We start from the raw sequence: 15,083 nt of genomic DNA, 5'->3' as shown, positions 1-15,083 counted from the left end.
ATCATTGCAAATGGCAAGATATCTTTTTTTTTTTTTTTTTGATGGCTGACAAGTATTCCATTGTATATACATACTACATCTTCTTTATCCATTCATCTGTCAATGGATATGTGGGCTCTTTCCATAGTTTGGCTACTGTGGACATTGCTGCTATGAACATTGGGGTGCAGGTGCCCCTTCAGATCACTACATTTGTATCTTTGGGGTAAACCCAAAACCACAAAATCTTTGGAGTAGTGCAATTGCTGGGTTGCAGGGTAGCTCTATTTTCAACTTTTTGAGGAACCTCCATACAATTTTCCAGAGTGGCTGCACCAGCTTACATTCCCAACAGTCTAAGGGGTTCACCCTTTTCCACATCCTCGCCAACATCTGTCATTTCCTGACTTGTTAATTTTAGCCATTCTGACCAGTGTAAAGTGGTATCTCATTGTGATTTGATTTGTATTTCCCTGATGCCAAGTGATGTGGAGCCTTTTTTCATGTGTCTGTTGGCCATTTTCTTTGGAGAAATGTCTATTCATATCTTCTGCCCATTTCTTTTTTTTTTTTTTTTTTTTTAAGATTTTATTTATTTATTTGACAGAGAGAGATCACAAGTAGGCAGAGAGGCAGGGCAGAGAGAGAGGAGGAAGTGGGCTCACCTGCGGAGCAGAGAGCCCGATGCGGGGCTCGATCCCAGGACCCTGAGATCGTTTTAGCAACTGTTTCCTTTGCTGTGCATAAGGTTTTTATCTCGATCAAGTCCCAATAGTTCATTTTTGCCTTTGTTTCCCTTGCCTTTGGAGATGTGTCTAGCAAGAAGTTGCTGTGGCAGAGATCACAGAGGTTGCTGTGTTCTCTAGGATTTTGATAGATTCCTGTCTCACATTTAGGTCTTTCATCCATTTTGAGTCTATTTTTGTGGTCAATAATTAGTTTTAGATGAGGTCATAAGGGCAAGACTCACATGATTGTATTACTGTTCTTCTAAGATAAGGAGCAAACAGAGTGCTCTCCCCCACCTAGGAACACAGCAAGAAGTCAGCCATCTGTAAGTCAGTAAGAAAACCCATATCTGGAAAGCAAATAGGCCAGCATGCTTATGCTCTTGGTCTTTCCGCCTCTAGAACTGTGAAAAATATATTCTTATGGTTTAAGCCATCCAGTTTCTGGTATTTTGTTATCCATATGAGCTAAGTAAGACACTACCAGAAACGGTAAAATAAATAATAAAAAAATAATAAAAACCGGTGCGCCTGGGTGGCTCAGTGGGTTAAGCCTCTGCCTTCAGCTCAGGTCATGATCCCAGAGTTCTGGGATCGAACCCCACATGGGGCTCTCTGCTCAGCGGGGAGCCTGCTTCCTCCTCTCTCTCTGCCTGTCTCTCTGACTACTTGTGATCTCTCTCTGTCAAATAAATAAATAAAATCTTTTACAAAAATAATAAAAACCAAAAAAAGAATGGGTAAAATAAAAATTGTGACAATATCAAATGTCGGAAAGGATGAAAGAAACAATCATTCATATGCTGTTTGCAAGAATGGAAAATGTAAAACATTCTGGCAGTTTCTCACAAAACTAAACATACAACCCAGCAACTATACTCTTAATTGTACTTGAACCTGAGTGCAGAACCCTCCCTTCACCCCCATCACCCCAACCCCAAGCCCAACCCCAGAAGGGAGGGATGTGAACTCTTCATTACGGAGGAAGTTCTGAATGGACCAGAGCAAAGACAGTATCTGGGCATTCTAGAGATGAGTGTTGAAAAGGACTTCAAAACCACCTACATTTGACCTCGGTCTGGGTCTGTACTTTCTAATTAACTCCTTCTTTCCAGTTATCTTTTAACTCAGACAAAACAAAAACAAAAACAAAAACAAAAAAACCCAAAAACAAAACAAACAAACAAAAAACAAAAAACCTACAGGCAAAGGATCCCTTGACAGAAACCCAATACGAACTGCCCCGACACTAGCAGGACCCTGCATGACTGACCCCAGGGCAATGATCAACCTGACCTTTAGTGTCCAGCAGCATGTACCGACGTACCTTTGTCCTTCATTTTCCTTACATAAACCAGGAGTATTTTCAGCACTTTGCATAGTCTTTAAGACATCAGTTAGCTATCTTCCTGGTGTTGGCCTCACCAAAATAAAGTCCTTTCTTATTTCACCACCACTTGTCTATCTGCCTTTGGATCTTGCCAGTGGCTAGTGACTAGCTGAACCTGGTCTGTTTGGGACCCCACAGAACAGATGCTCTTGCTCGGGCCCACTTACAATATGAATGGTACATAGAGTAGACAAATCAGACAACTGGCATGAACTGCCTTCTAGAGCCACCAGCTCAGTGAGGCACACAGGGTCCTACAGCCCATTCTCCAAGTGTCCCTCTGCCCATTTACTCCTCAAGCACACACACAAGCAGCCAGCTTCATGATTTCCAAAAAGCATTTATCCCAGAGAAATAAAGACTTATGTTCACACAAAAACTTGTATGTGAACATTTTTGGCAGCTTTATTCATAATAGCCAAAAACTGGAAACAACCCAAATGTCCTTCAACAGGTAATAGTTAACCAAACTATGGTACAATCATAACATGGACTACTACACAGCAGTAAAACCAACAAACTATTGATTTACAACTGGGAAAAATTACCAGGGAATTAAGCTGAGTGGGGTGGGGGGGGGGCAATCTTAAAGGGTTATATACAATACTCTTGAAATGACAAAATTTTTAAAGTGGAGAAATAGATTAATGGTTGCCAGGGATAAAGGACAGGAAAGCACAAAAAGGCAAAAGGTATGCTTATACAAGGGGAATAGGAGGAATCTTATGGTGAGGGACATGTTTTATAGCTTGACTATAAATGCAAATACCCTGGTTATGCTATATATTACTGTTTTGTAAGACGTTACCATTGGAGGAAACTGGGTGAGGTGTATATGCAGAATCTCTGTATTATTTCTTATGACTATGTATGTGAACCTATAATTATCTCAACATTAAAAGTTGAATTCAGAAAAATCAAGCAGACCTTTATGTAAAAATTGACTGATCTATATATTCAAAATCATCCTAATCAAAATCCTACATTTTTCACTTTTGTAGAAACTGATGAGCTGATTTTAAATATTCATGAAGAACTATACAGTTCAAAAGGCTATGCTCTGTTTCCTTTGATTTCTGCGTAGAAATTAAAAGCTTAATTAGTTAATTTATTTCATATTATTTTGTTCTATTATATACTCATTTGGAATTAAACTATGTTTTAAGTTCAAAGTTCAAAACCACTACTGATTAAAATGCCATTTAAAGGCCCCATTAACAATTAGGTGCATCAAGTTATAATCTCTGCCCTAAAGGAAATCATGTTGCATACTGTTAAGTTTAAATGTAGATAAATCAGATAACTGAAGACAAATGTCAAATGGCCCATAAAATTCTATTTTATAAAGTTTTGTTTCTATGTATTCATCCCCAAATCGTTTATTGCCAAACTTAAAGGTAGCAATAACTACCACCACAACAGAACCATTTTTAAAAAAAACAAGTCCAATAAAATTTTAATCACAATGCAAGTCCAAAGAAATGGACTTTTGTCTGGTCAATGATGGGAGAGAGTAGCAGCTTTGTTAAAGACTGAGCTCAGCATTCCCTCTCTCAGTTCATCTGCATTTCTATTTCCTGAGCATATCGTGTCCTATATCTCTTACTGATCAAGAGATCAGTAAATACCAGAAGGCTTCCTGAAAATGAAGTCCTGTGATGCTCTATCCCAGCAACAAAAGAAAAAGGTGTACAGAGGATCTGGCACCTACAGATGTAGGATCACACTACACTAGCATAATCACAACTTTAACATTTAATAAGGCTTCTTTGACATTTTATATCCTACCCTTATTTCACTGAACTATAGCTGTTTCACTAAACAAATGAACTTTCGAAACATTAAAGTATTTTCCTGGCATGTACAGCATAACCATGCATTAGCTGGAACCTGGCATATTGTTCTGAAAAGTTTATCTATCCCTAAAATATAATCTGGCACAATACCATAGGAAAGAAACTAAACATTCAAGGGATTCAAGCCTCCTCATAGTAACCTTTAATCTTTTTACTACTGTGACTCACATTTGACACTTCAAACCAGCACTCATACATATCTGTATTTATAAACACATACACCCCTAAAATATTATCTCATAAAGCAATGACCCATACTACATGTCATGTGTTCTGGTTTTACTCTAACATCTTCGTTGAGGTTCTAATTTTTTTTCTCTTTTAAAAAGGGTGGTAACAGCCCACTAAATTAGTGGGGTCCCTAAATTAAGAGATCCCTATGCCACCTTTAATTTGTAAAACACTGCTATACCATTGTAATTAAATGTTAACATCTGGGAAATTTTGATGAAGAGTACTGAGGAATTCTTTGTACTTTTTTGTAAATCTAAAATCTAAAATTTTCAAACTAAAAAATAAATTTAATATCCCAGTGACGATGTCTCATATACCTTTGTATTTCCTAGCCTTCCCTCCGCTTCCCCTACTGTCACACAATTTTTTGCATATAGCATGTTCTTAATATACACATGCTACATAAAACTTATGGGAAGGTATAGATTAGGAATGACTTCGTAAGGGGAGTAAATCTTTAGCTGGGCCTTCAAAGCAACACAAGATTTCAGTTGGTGAAGTCGGAAAAAGAAGATACACAAAGGGACACGGATTAAAAATTAACACTTGGTTTTATGTTTATAAAACAATTTTAATCTATTAATGAAGACTCAAAGACCAAGAATACATTCACAAAAAATTACCAAAGGCCCTATTAAAGAAAAATAAAAGGTGATATGTAGTAAAAAAAATAATAATAATTAATTTTAAAAAAACCTGTGAGTGTACTTAGTGTACTTATATAAATTCACTGAGTGCAAGGAATGAAGTCTTATTAGAACATTATAAATTAGAAGCAGACATTATACCTCAAAATTCTGTTCCATTATGTTTCCACCTTTACTCAAACTCTCCATAATGGCCTTATTTCGAAGAATATCTTCTTCACTAAGATGTTCTCTTCTTTTTCTTGATTCTAAAACAAGTCCATTCACCAGATAAAAGTCTGCCAAAAAGTTTCCTACTCTTTCCTAAAATGAAATTAAATAATCAAAATAATAAAATATTCAAATATTTCAAAATAATAAAATGAATTAAGTTTATCTTAGATTAAAAAGAAAGTTTCAAAGTAATATATACGTTTTTCCATAACATGTAACATTTAGGTGAAAATAAATACTCCCTTTGGTAATTGAGCTTATCAAATTATCTTACACATTCTATTAAATTGAAAAATATTTAAACTATACATTTCACATTGATAAACGAAAATTTTAAACACACAAGATGTATGGTAGTTAATCTGCAAATGAATTAAATCTAAATAAAAATACCACATAGTATTCCTTTAGAATCTATTCCCAAGTAGCACAAAGCTATCTGAAAATTTTATTTAGCTGATATTCAATCATGAGTAACAAGGAGGGGTCAGGGATAATTACTGTTCCCATTTTATAGGTAGAAAAAAGTAGAATAAGAAGAAATACGCTAATTCACATAGGAATCCCTAGCACAACTAGAAATAATTACCTGCTCCAATACTCTATTCTCTAACAAGATCTAACTTCAAGTTACGGTTGCTTGCTGCTTTCAATAAAGAAGAGAGAACACAGAATAGTCTTGCTCACCAATACAATTACAATTAAGTGTTTATGTTATGGATTAGGGATAAGGAAATGCAAGTGATATAAATGGTATCAAGGAAATAGTTGTTATTTCCTTTCAATGAAGACCTCCTTCAACATTAACCTTCAACCTTTTTCAGACCCATGGGCGGTTGGTTTCAAACACCTTGCTACAAAAACCATGATCAAAAGCTTACTGAAAACAAGCTTCCCATTTCTAACTGCATAAAAATCACTTGGTCTCCATCTTACTGATGTTTTCTGGCATTCCAAAACTACGTGTTTAGGGCTGTTTTCATGTCCACCTTGCTACTGGTGGCCTTCTTACCAGTCGTCAAAAAGTAAAGCATTCTGCACCTGTTTCTACCTATAAAATGGGAACCGTAAGTATTACTGACTCCCTCCTTACCTGTCAAAGATTTAAGAAGATCACCTAGACGTTGTTCAAGAGCTTTGAGCTGCTTAGCAGTAGCACTAGATGAATAGCAGCTTCAATTTTTATTTTCTCTTGAGGTGATCCTTCTAATGCTGTCCAGAAGAACAGAGTACAAACAAATAAGACTTCAAGCCAACAAATGGATTGCAGTGTGGGAGCTTACAACTGGGAATCCTATACTATTTGCTGCCAAATATGCTTTGAAAATAAAGTTCATGAACCTACATCTAATAGTGAGAATTTATCTGTGGTTGAGAAATTCTCAGGAGGTAATTCTCAGTTTTTGAAATCTTATAATGAAAGAGCATATATTAAAAGTAAATCATCATATCAATAAAAATTTTAAGTATATATGCTTCATAATCCAACCATTCCATCTTTTGCTATCTATAAGAGACAATGCAAGGACATATAAATGGATGGTAAATACAACCTCACTTGTAATAGCAGAAAACTGGACACAATTGTGTGTCATTTATCACAATGTCCATAAATAAGAGACTAGATAAATAAACTACAATATATCCATACAATGGAATACTATGCAGTTGCTAAAAAGAATGAAGTGGTACTACTGATAAGAAAAAGTTTTCTAAACATACTAAAGAGTGAAGAAAAAAGCTGCAAAACAACACAATATAACACTAGAAAAAAAATAACAACTAAAGCTACATATTACTATGGATACATATTTATGTATGCAGAGAATAAAAAATGATCTAGAGGATATACAAATGCATAATTCTCTACAAAGTACTCTGGGGACTGAGTTAGTAATAAGGGCTTTTTTCATGTTTAAGGTTGTGTGGTGATTAATTTTGTGTCAATTTAACTAGACTATGGTGCCCAGTTGTCTGGTCTAACACTGCCTAGATGTTACTGTGGAGGGTTTCTTTGTTTTTTGTTTTTCTGTTTTGTTTTGTTTTTTTTGGTGTAATTAAACCCCTCCCACCTTCTTCCTCTATATCCAAATCTTTGTATATAGGTACACATATATCTACATGTAGATATATAGAGATATAGAAAGAGAGTGATCTCCTACCGATTTCCTCCTCAGAGAACCCTAATACAACCTATTTTTGCTTTTCTGGTAAGAATATATTCATTTCTACTGTGTGTAATAAAACATAATTTTTAAAACCCAATTGTTGAAAGCAGTAGATCTTGGCCCTCACCTATGTGATTTCTTCCTTTTTTTTTTTTAAGATTTTTTCTTTTAAGTAATCTCTACATCCAATGTGGGAGTCGAACTCCTAAACCTGAGATCAAGAGTTGCACGCTCCACTGACCAAGCTAGCCAGTTGCCTCTGTGATGACTTATTAATTGTATTTAAAACTTTATAAAATGCTTCTCATAGGTCTATTTAAAATTTTTTAAATATATTTTGAATAGCCTTATATAACCTCTTGCTGAGAGATGAAATGGGAATTACGGAAAGAATTTACAACTCACAAATAAGGGAACCTCCATGGAAATTTAATTTAATAACTGTTATAGAAATGAAAGCTTTTTTTTTTTTTTTTAGAAACATAAGCTTATTTAACTCTAGTCATACAAATGGAATACTGAGAAACAGATACTGAGTGAGTAAATAGGTTAGAAGTCTAAAAGTAGAAAGAAAAAAGAAAGGTCCAGAGAAACAAATTCAAAAGTGTATCCCTCTTTGTGGTCTTAAGGAATAAAAGCATTAGAAATGTAATGGAGCCATGTTTCCCTATGAATAACAAGGCAGCTGACAGCAAGAATGTTTCTTAACAAAAGTCAAATGAGCTAAACTTTCTCTCCTCGATTCTGTAAGAATATCTTCTAACTCTATAAACAACCATTATAATTCCCTATCTGGATTAAGGAGGAGGGAATAAACCATTGGGAGACAATTCAGTAAGCTACTTCTTCTGCATTTCCACCACGTTATTTTGGTAACATGAAATACTGAGCAATTTTTAAAGTTGAAAAATCAAGATTTACACATACTGTTTTATCTTCCCGAAAAAGCCATCCTGTTTGGGCACGCGTGAAAGAAATTGATTTGGTTGATAAAGTTGCAGAGTAAATATCACTACTCATTAAAATGTCAACCTCTTCTTCTGTTTCCATCTCTGATTCCTGCAGTGGGGGTATAAATTAAATATAAGAATCTAGGTTTTCAAAGGTTATTAGTACTACATATGAAAATATCAACAATTAAATGTTACAGATTTTAAAACCAAAAAGGACAGATTCTAAAAAATGTTAAGTCTTAATCTAAAAACCAATTACAGAAGTTTTAACTCTGTACTCTAAATGAGTTAGAATTATGGCTAATTATAAATCTGTAAATATGGGGCTCATAAAATACAGTATTCTTATACAATTAAAGATAGGTCATGGAAACAATACTGGATTACTGATTACAGAAATATAGAGTATGTAGAGCAATGTTAAAAGATTAAGTTGAGAGGTCTGAGACAAAATTCCCTTATCAAGGATTTCTTTAAATATAGATCAATCTTACTTTAACTCTTTTTCCTCCAAAGACCACCACTATCATTTGAGCCGTGGAAGGAATGGAAGGAGAAAGGAAGAGAAAGAGAGGAGAGAAGGAAAGAAGAAAAGAGATCCTCTCTATATTTCTTATAGCAAGAAAGGGAACCCAAAAATAAAAAAACCATGGTTTCAAAACTTAATAATTAGTCTTGTTTCTGGTTTATCCTCTAAATATTTCCCAGTGCTGATATATAACAACTGATTAATAATTATTTTTTTAAATGAGAAAAAAGGTTTGTGCTTGCTTCTGAGACAGAAGACTAAATGATCAGGTACAGAAGGGTAAATGAGTAGGTATAAAATGAGGTTCTATTCTGTAATAGGTGGGGGAAAAAAGGAGAAAAAAGCCGTAAACTAGAGAAGTGACTAAGGAATAAGAATTGTCCACAAGGTTTTATGATGACTAGAGGCTCTATTTCCCCTATCTCCAGATTTCTAGCTTCCTAAGAGGCCCATTTTCTATTCTTAACCACCAAACTTCACCCAGATATAATCTATTTCTGAACTTATAAGTCTATAGAAAAAAAAAACAAAAAAAAAAAAAACACAGCAATACCCTGGGACTGGAACAGGGTCATTTCCTTCACCCTTACAAGTGAAGAATGAAAAATCTTGACATTAATGCTAAAGCTGTAAGAGGTGAAAATGTAGCTCCAGTAACCAAACTAACTCTGAACACAGTTTTCTAAAGAAAAACTTTAGCTGGCATAGGTACAGAACTGTCAGGCATTATGTTTCAAATATACTTTAAATCAATTAGGAATTCATGTATTAGCTTCGGAACAACAATACTATATACAACACTGTCTATGAAGAAATTTGTCTTAAGTTTCAAAAACCCTCTTTTTAAATAAACTTTTGCAACAGAACTCTTCTAAAAATCATAGACTGGCCATCTCCTAACCACATCACTGAAAAAGATCAATCATTAATAACATTTGTTCAAGAAAGCTCAGTGGGTTAAGGCCTCTGCCTTCAGCTCAGGTCATGATCCCAGGGTCCTGGGATCGAGCCCCACATCGGGCTCTCTGCTGCGCGGGGAGCCTGCTTCCTCCTCTCTCTCTGCCTGCCTCTCTGCCTAGTTGTGATTTCTCTCTGTCAAATAAATAAAATATTAAAAAAAAAGAACAGTTATTATTTAAGTAAGTAAATTGGAATAAACAACAACTATTCCCTACCTTGAGGACTGATGCTCAAAATCAAGCTTTTCTATATTTTTTTAGGTATAAAACACACACACATATACCCTAAATACCAATCCTTTCATAATTCCATTACTTTAAGATTAGCTAATATTTACACTAGTAGCCTTACTCTCTGGTTTCTATTTCAATGCCATGCTTCTAACTCACTTGTTGCCTAGGTAGCTATCCTATTGTCTTTAATATGCAAGAGGTCAAATTATTTAATAAATTATCCAAGAGTCTAGAATAAAGGCTGGGGAACTATGGCCAGTAGGCAAAATCCAGTGTACCACCTGTGTTTATAAATAGAGTATAGCCACATTCACTCATTGAAATACTGTCTATACCTATTTTTAAGTTACTAAAAGCAGAGTTGAGCAGTTGTGACAGAGACCATCTGGCCCAAAAAATATATATAAATATCTAACATATTTACTATTTCTCCCTTTACAGAAAGTGTTTGCCAAACTCCAACCTGGAATGTATTGACGCACTGTATTAGGTAACAGAGAATACAACTAAAGGAACCATAAGGAGCAGAGGAAAAATGCCACATAAATGAATATAGCATTAGAAGCACTATAGTACCAGATTCAGTAGGAGCATAAACAAAATAATGGTCACCTGGCAAAGGAGGAAGTAACATTAAGTAGATGCCCCAAAAGTATGGAAGTACAAGAAGAAGAGCATTCCAGGAGGTGGAAACAATGTGAACAAAGGAATGAGGCTCTAAATGGCATGGCACATCTGAAAAACTGCAAAGAGCTCAGTATGAGGGTATCTAAGATAGTAAAGTAAAAACAGGCTGGAAAAGTAAGCAAAAGCCAGGTCACAGAAGGTTCCAGGTCATGTTAAGTAATTTGGATTTCATTCTTTAGGAAACAGGGATCTTTTAAAGTATTATTAAAGAATGCAGGTTTCATGAAGTTGCTTTCAATGTTCAATCTATCTCCGATATGTGGGATAATTTAGAACCAGACATGAAGGGGACCAGGATGATCATGTTTTTGATGTCCATTTTGTAACGGTCCAGTTGAGAGATAATGAATACCTGAATTGTGGCAGTAATGGTGTGATTTAAAAGAGGTAATTATAAGACATTAGGGAGACAGAAAGGACCACACTTGTTCTCTAATTAGGAAAAGTGGAATACAAGAAAATATTTCAAAAATAACTCACAGTCTCCTGACTGAATAGAGAATGATGTCATTCATCAAAGGAAGGAAAATGGGAGAGAGGGCAGGTTTGGAGTTTAGAGGGGAAAAAAAAGAATTAAGTTTTAGATGAGCTGAATTTTGAGGTCCTGATATCCATTAGGAACTTAAGTAGGTAGATCTCCACTGAGAGATCTATCATCAACCCGTGGTAGGTAGCTCAAGATGTAGAAATGGAAGAGATTATTCTGATGGTTTGTCAAAATGAGAACCACATTGAGGGTACACTAATATTCAAGAGATGGCAGAGAAAAAGGAACAGGCAACAAAGAATAAGAAGAGAAGGGAAAAGATCACTTGACCAAAGTAAAGTCGTAAAGAAATTATAATTTTAAGAACTAAGTTACCAGTAATAGACCAAGAAGTCTGATAAAGACAGGGTTGAAGTAAGTACGTTGATTTTAGCAAATGACTCAAAACTAACATCATCTAAAACCTCAAACATATAAATTTCCAGATCTTCCAGTTCTATCACTGGCACCACCATCATTCCACTCTTCAAGGCAGAAGCACTATACTTACCCTTAAGTCTTTCTAATTCTTAACTCACTACATTCAAACTACTACCAAATCACAAACTTTCATTCTTGGAAATATAAGTCGTAGTTTTTTTAGGTATTCACTGTACAATCCTAGTCAAGAGCCTTATCACTTCTCAACTGTAGAACTGTAAAAAAATAAAAACTTCTTCCATAAGTTCCCTACCTCTAATCTCCCTATTTTCCCAACCCATCTTACATACTAGTTGGATGAACTTGAAGATGTCATTTAACATCTATAAGCCTCAATTTTCTAATCTGTAAAATGGAGATAATAATACTATTTGCTCTGATAGATTAACGATTTAATGAAAAAAGCTGTAAAGTGCTTAAATTACTTGTGGATCAAATCAATACCTTATTTAAGAAACCATGATTCTCTGATGCCAACTATAGCAGATCCTGTTATCTTATCTGGCTTTTAAAGCCTTCCACGAACCACATTCCCACTCTCAGTAACAGAAACCTTCACCACAGTCAGACCTCTTTTCTGTTTGTCAAACATACCATTCTCATTCCCACTTCCCTGACTTTATTCATCCTGTTTCCTCCACAAGGAATACCTTCTTTTTCTTCTCCTCTTCCAATCTAAATCTTCATTGCTCACTGCCAGTTAGGAAAGTATTTAGTAGTACACATACAATGTAATTAAGGTCTCATCAATAGGCATGGTAGTAGGAGAGTCTAAACTAAGAGATATTAAGGAAGGTGAATGACTATGTAGGGAAATGAAGTGTTGAAAAACAAAAACAAAAGAAAAGCAGGGTGCCTGGGTGGCTCAGTCAGTTAAGCATCTGACTCGATCTCAGCTCAGTCTCAATCTCAGGGTCATGAGTTCAAGCCCTGTGTTAGATACCAGGAAAGAGAAGAGAAGAGAGGAGAAGAAAGAAGAGAAAAGAAAAGCAACAGTGCTAAAATAAAATGTTGATTTAACAACATTTTTAAGGCTATCTATGATGTACGGATACAGGAAAAATTTTTTCTTTGGTTTGTAGCAGGGCATTCAGGGAACAAAGGATGAAGATAACATGTATATGATTTTTCAGTGGTTGTTGTACAGGCAATACCAATGGGGAGATACAACATAACAGAAGGAAGATATTTTTGTATTTTAAGAGGGAGAAGATAAAGTAGCCAAAATGTTAAGGACAGTAAAAGAGTACAAAAAAGAGTACAGACGGAGAGCCAAAAGAGATGTTGCTACTAAGGGGATGGAGATGGTCAGCAAGATTTAAAGAAGCTAAGGTAGCAAGATAATAAATGGTAAAAGGGCTGGCAGAGGTGCAACAAATCAGAGCTACAAATGAGAACTAAAGTAAGTTGGAGTTCATTTAACTAGAAGATCATCAGTCAATTATGAGCAAATGGTCTCAATGGAATGGTCAGGATGAAGACCAGAATATCAAAAAACAAACAAACAAACAAATCTTAAAGCTATTAGTAAAGAAATGAAAACACTGGGAATGAACCATCTCACCTATACTTTATGACTTTTAAAACAATTACATTGATGTTTGGTTGCATACATAGATATTTTTTAAAAACCATTTAGAGAAATACTGACAAGATGACATGCTCACCTCATGGTGTATTCGCTGATAAACTTTTTGTTCATTGTCTAATACTACAAAAGATTCAGAGGGTGCCGCATCCCCATTGAAAATGAAGCTTAAATCCCCTCGTTGGCACTTCATGTCAGTAAAGTCTATGAGAGTAGTGTCAAGCCTGTGAAAGACGGATAGATGAGAAACCTGACAAATAAAATTTTGATAAAACTTTATGATAATTAAACAAGCTTTGTTGCTTGTTTAATTGATGCTAACACCATATTTCAAAGTCAAACTTATAGTAAAAAGCTAAAGTATTTTATTTAAAAACACTGAAAGAATATTCAAATGTATATTCCATTTTTCCTGTTTCATTTCCTGAATATAAACTTTATTATTCCAACAAGAAAAAGATTGTTTCCACATTGTTCAAATATTTCCATAACTATACCTTGTTCCCTACCATTGCTCTTGCTGCAGCTACTCCCTAAAAGTTACTTCCACTGTGACGGGCATTAATGGAAAGCAGACTTGTCTAACATTCTTTGATCCCAACAAGATCATGTTGCTAGTTCATGAGAGTATATAGGAAGGGTATATACAGCAATAGATGGACCACATTCTCAGATTAAGGACTATGTGTCCAATCTTGCTCTTTTGATCTACATCTATGCCTTAGGCCTAGCCATTTAATACCAAACCTGGCTTCATTCTTCAACTAGATAAATCATTTAACTTATTCCAAATTCTTGTCCTTTCTGTTTCACTTCCCAGGTTCAGATCAGCAGTCTCCATAGCCTAAAAACCTTATGGATCATTTATGTGCCGAAGATTCATGAACTCGCAAACTTGTGTATTTATGTACTCCTTGGTGACTAAGACCTGGCATGTCTAGGCCCAATGGATTGGTCTGAAATAAATCCCACAAACCACGGTTTGTTGAAATTCAGGAATATACTAGAATGGAAAAGTTCATAAGCCCCCCAAAGTGCTTCAATCTTTCACTAGGCTTTGTAGATCACATTAAGATATCTTTTACCAGCTACTTAAAGCACAGTACTTAATCTAAAAAATGGATTGACACAGCTGTTAAGAGCTGCTGATTATACCCTAGCTACTAACTTAGAAACTACTAGTTTCTAAGAATTCATTACTTCATTTAAGTTATTCAATTCTCATCCCAGGCAAAGGGAATAAGCATTCTTGTTTTCCCTACACAGAAAAATCTGAGAACTGAAATATATCTTAGATGCTGCTTCAAAAGAGTAACTGCGGTTACATATAAATTTACCAACAAAACTACAACCTTTTAAAAGTGAAGGTGATACTATTAATAATTTTGCTAGGATAACAGGGAGGAACCAAGAGCAAAGAGGGAAGTACGGTTACCTTATATACAAGGGTCTCCTTTCTAAACCATATAAAATGTATACACCCCCACAGAATAAAATCAAGAAACCCTAAAAAAAAAAAAAAGCAAGTGACAAACTTCTGAAGGGGTGAATCCTGCCTGCTACTTTATTGCTGAATTCTAGCTCCTGGTCCACCTCCAGGGGCCTGCTACTGTACTACTAGTGTCTGTACTACTAAATATATCCTGTTACTACCTGTATATGTGGCATAAGAGAAAATAATGACAGCAAAAGAGGCTCATCCCCTACCTCTGTAAGATGTAAGCTACTGATAATATCAAAAAGGAAAAGATCAGGGGCACCTGGGTGGCTCAGTGGGTTAAGCCTCTGCCTTCAGCTCAGGTCATGATCCCAGGGTTCTGGGATCGAGCCCCGCATGGGGCTCTCTGCTCAGCGGTAAGTCTGCTTCTCCCCACCCCCTCTTCCTGACTCTGCTTACTTGTGATCTCTGTCTGTCAAGTAAATAAATAAAATCTTAAAAAAAAAAAAAAAG

At 35.5% G+C, this 15,083-nt stretch overlaps 1 protein-coding gene across 2 annotated transcripts in view; it reads right to left on the bottom strand.

Moving 5' to 3' along the window:
* The window catches only part of ANKRD13C (ankyrin repeat domain 13C), a 105,736-nt gene that overhangs the window by 24,914 nt on the left and 65,739 nt on the right, over positions 1-15,083 (bottom strand). For both annotated transcript variants that reach the window (XM_046027533.1, XM_046027544.1), the window contains 3 exons: positions 13,212-13,356; positions 8,143-8,274; positions 4,976-5,137 (listed from right to left, as the gene is read on the bottom strand). In XM_046027533.1, coding sequence (XP_045883489.1) covers positions 4,976-5,137; positions 8,143-8,274; positions 13,212-13,356 — 439 coding nt within the window. The remainder of the gene's footprint in view (positions 1-4,975; positions 5,138-8,142; positions 8,275-13,211; positions 13,357-15,083) is intronic.

The sequence above is a fragment of the Meles meles genome, chromosome 1 (assembly GCF_922984935.1).
Source record: "Meles meles chromosome 1, mMelMel3.1 paternal haplotype, whole genome shotgun sequence".
NCBI classification, from domain to species: domain Eukaryota; kingdom Metazoa; phylum Chordata; class Mammalia; order Carnivora; family Mustelidae; genus Meles; species Meles meles.
Note: the sequence above shows the minus strand (reverse complement) of the source record. Positions and strands in the feature narration are given on the sequence as shown.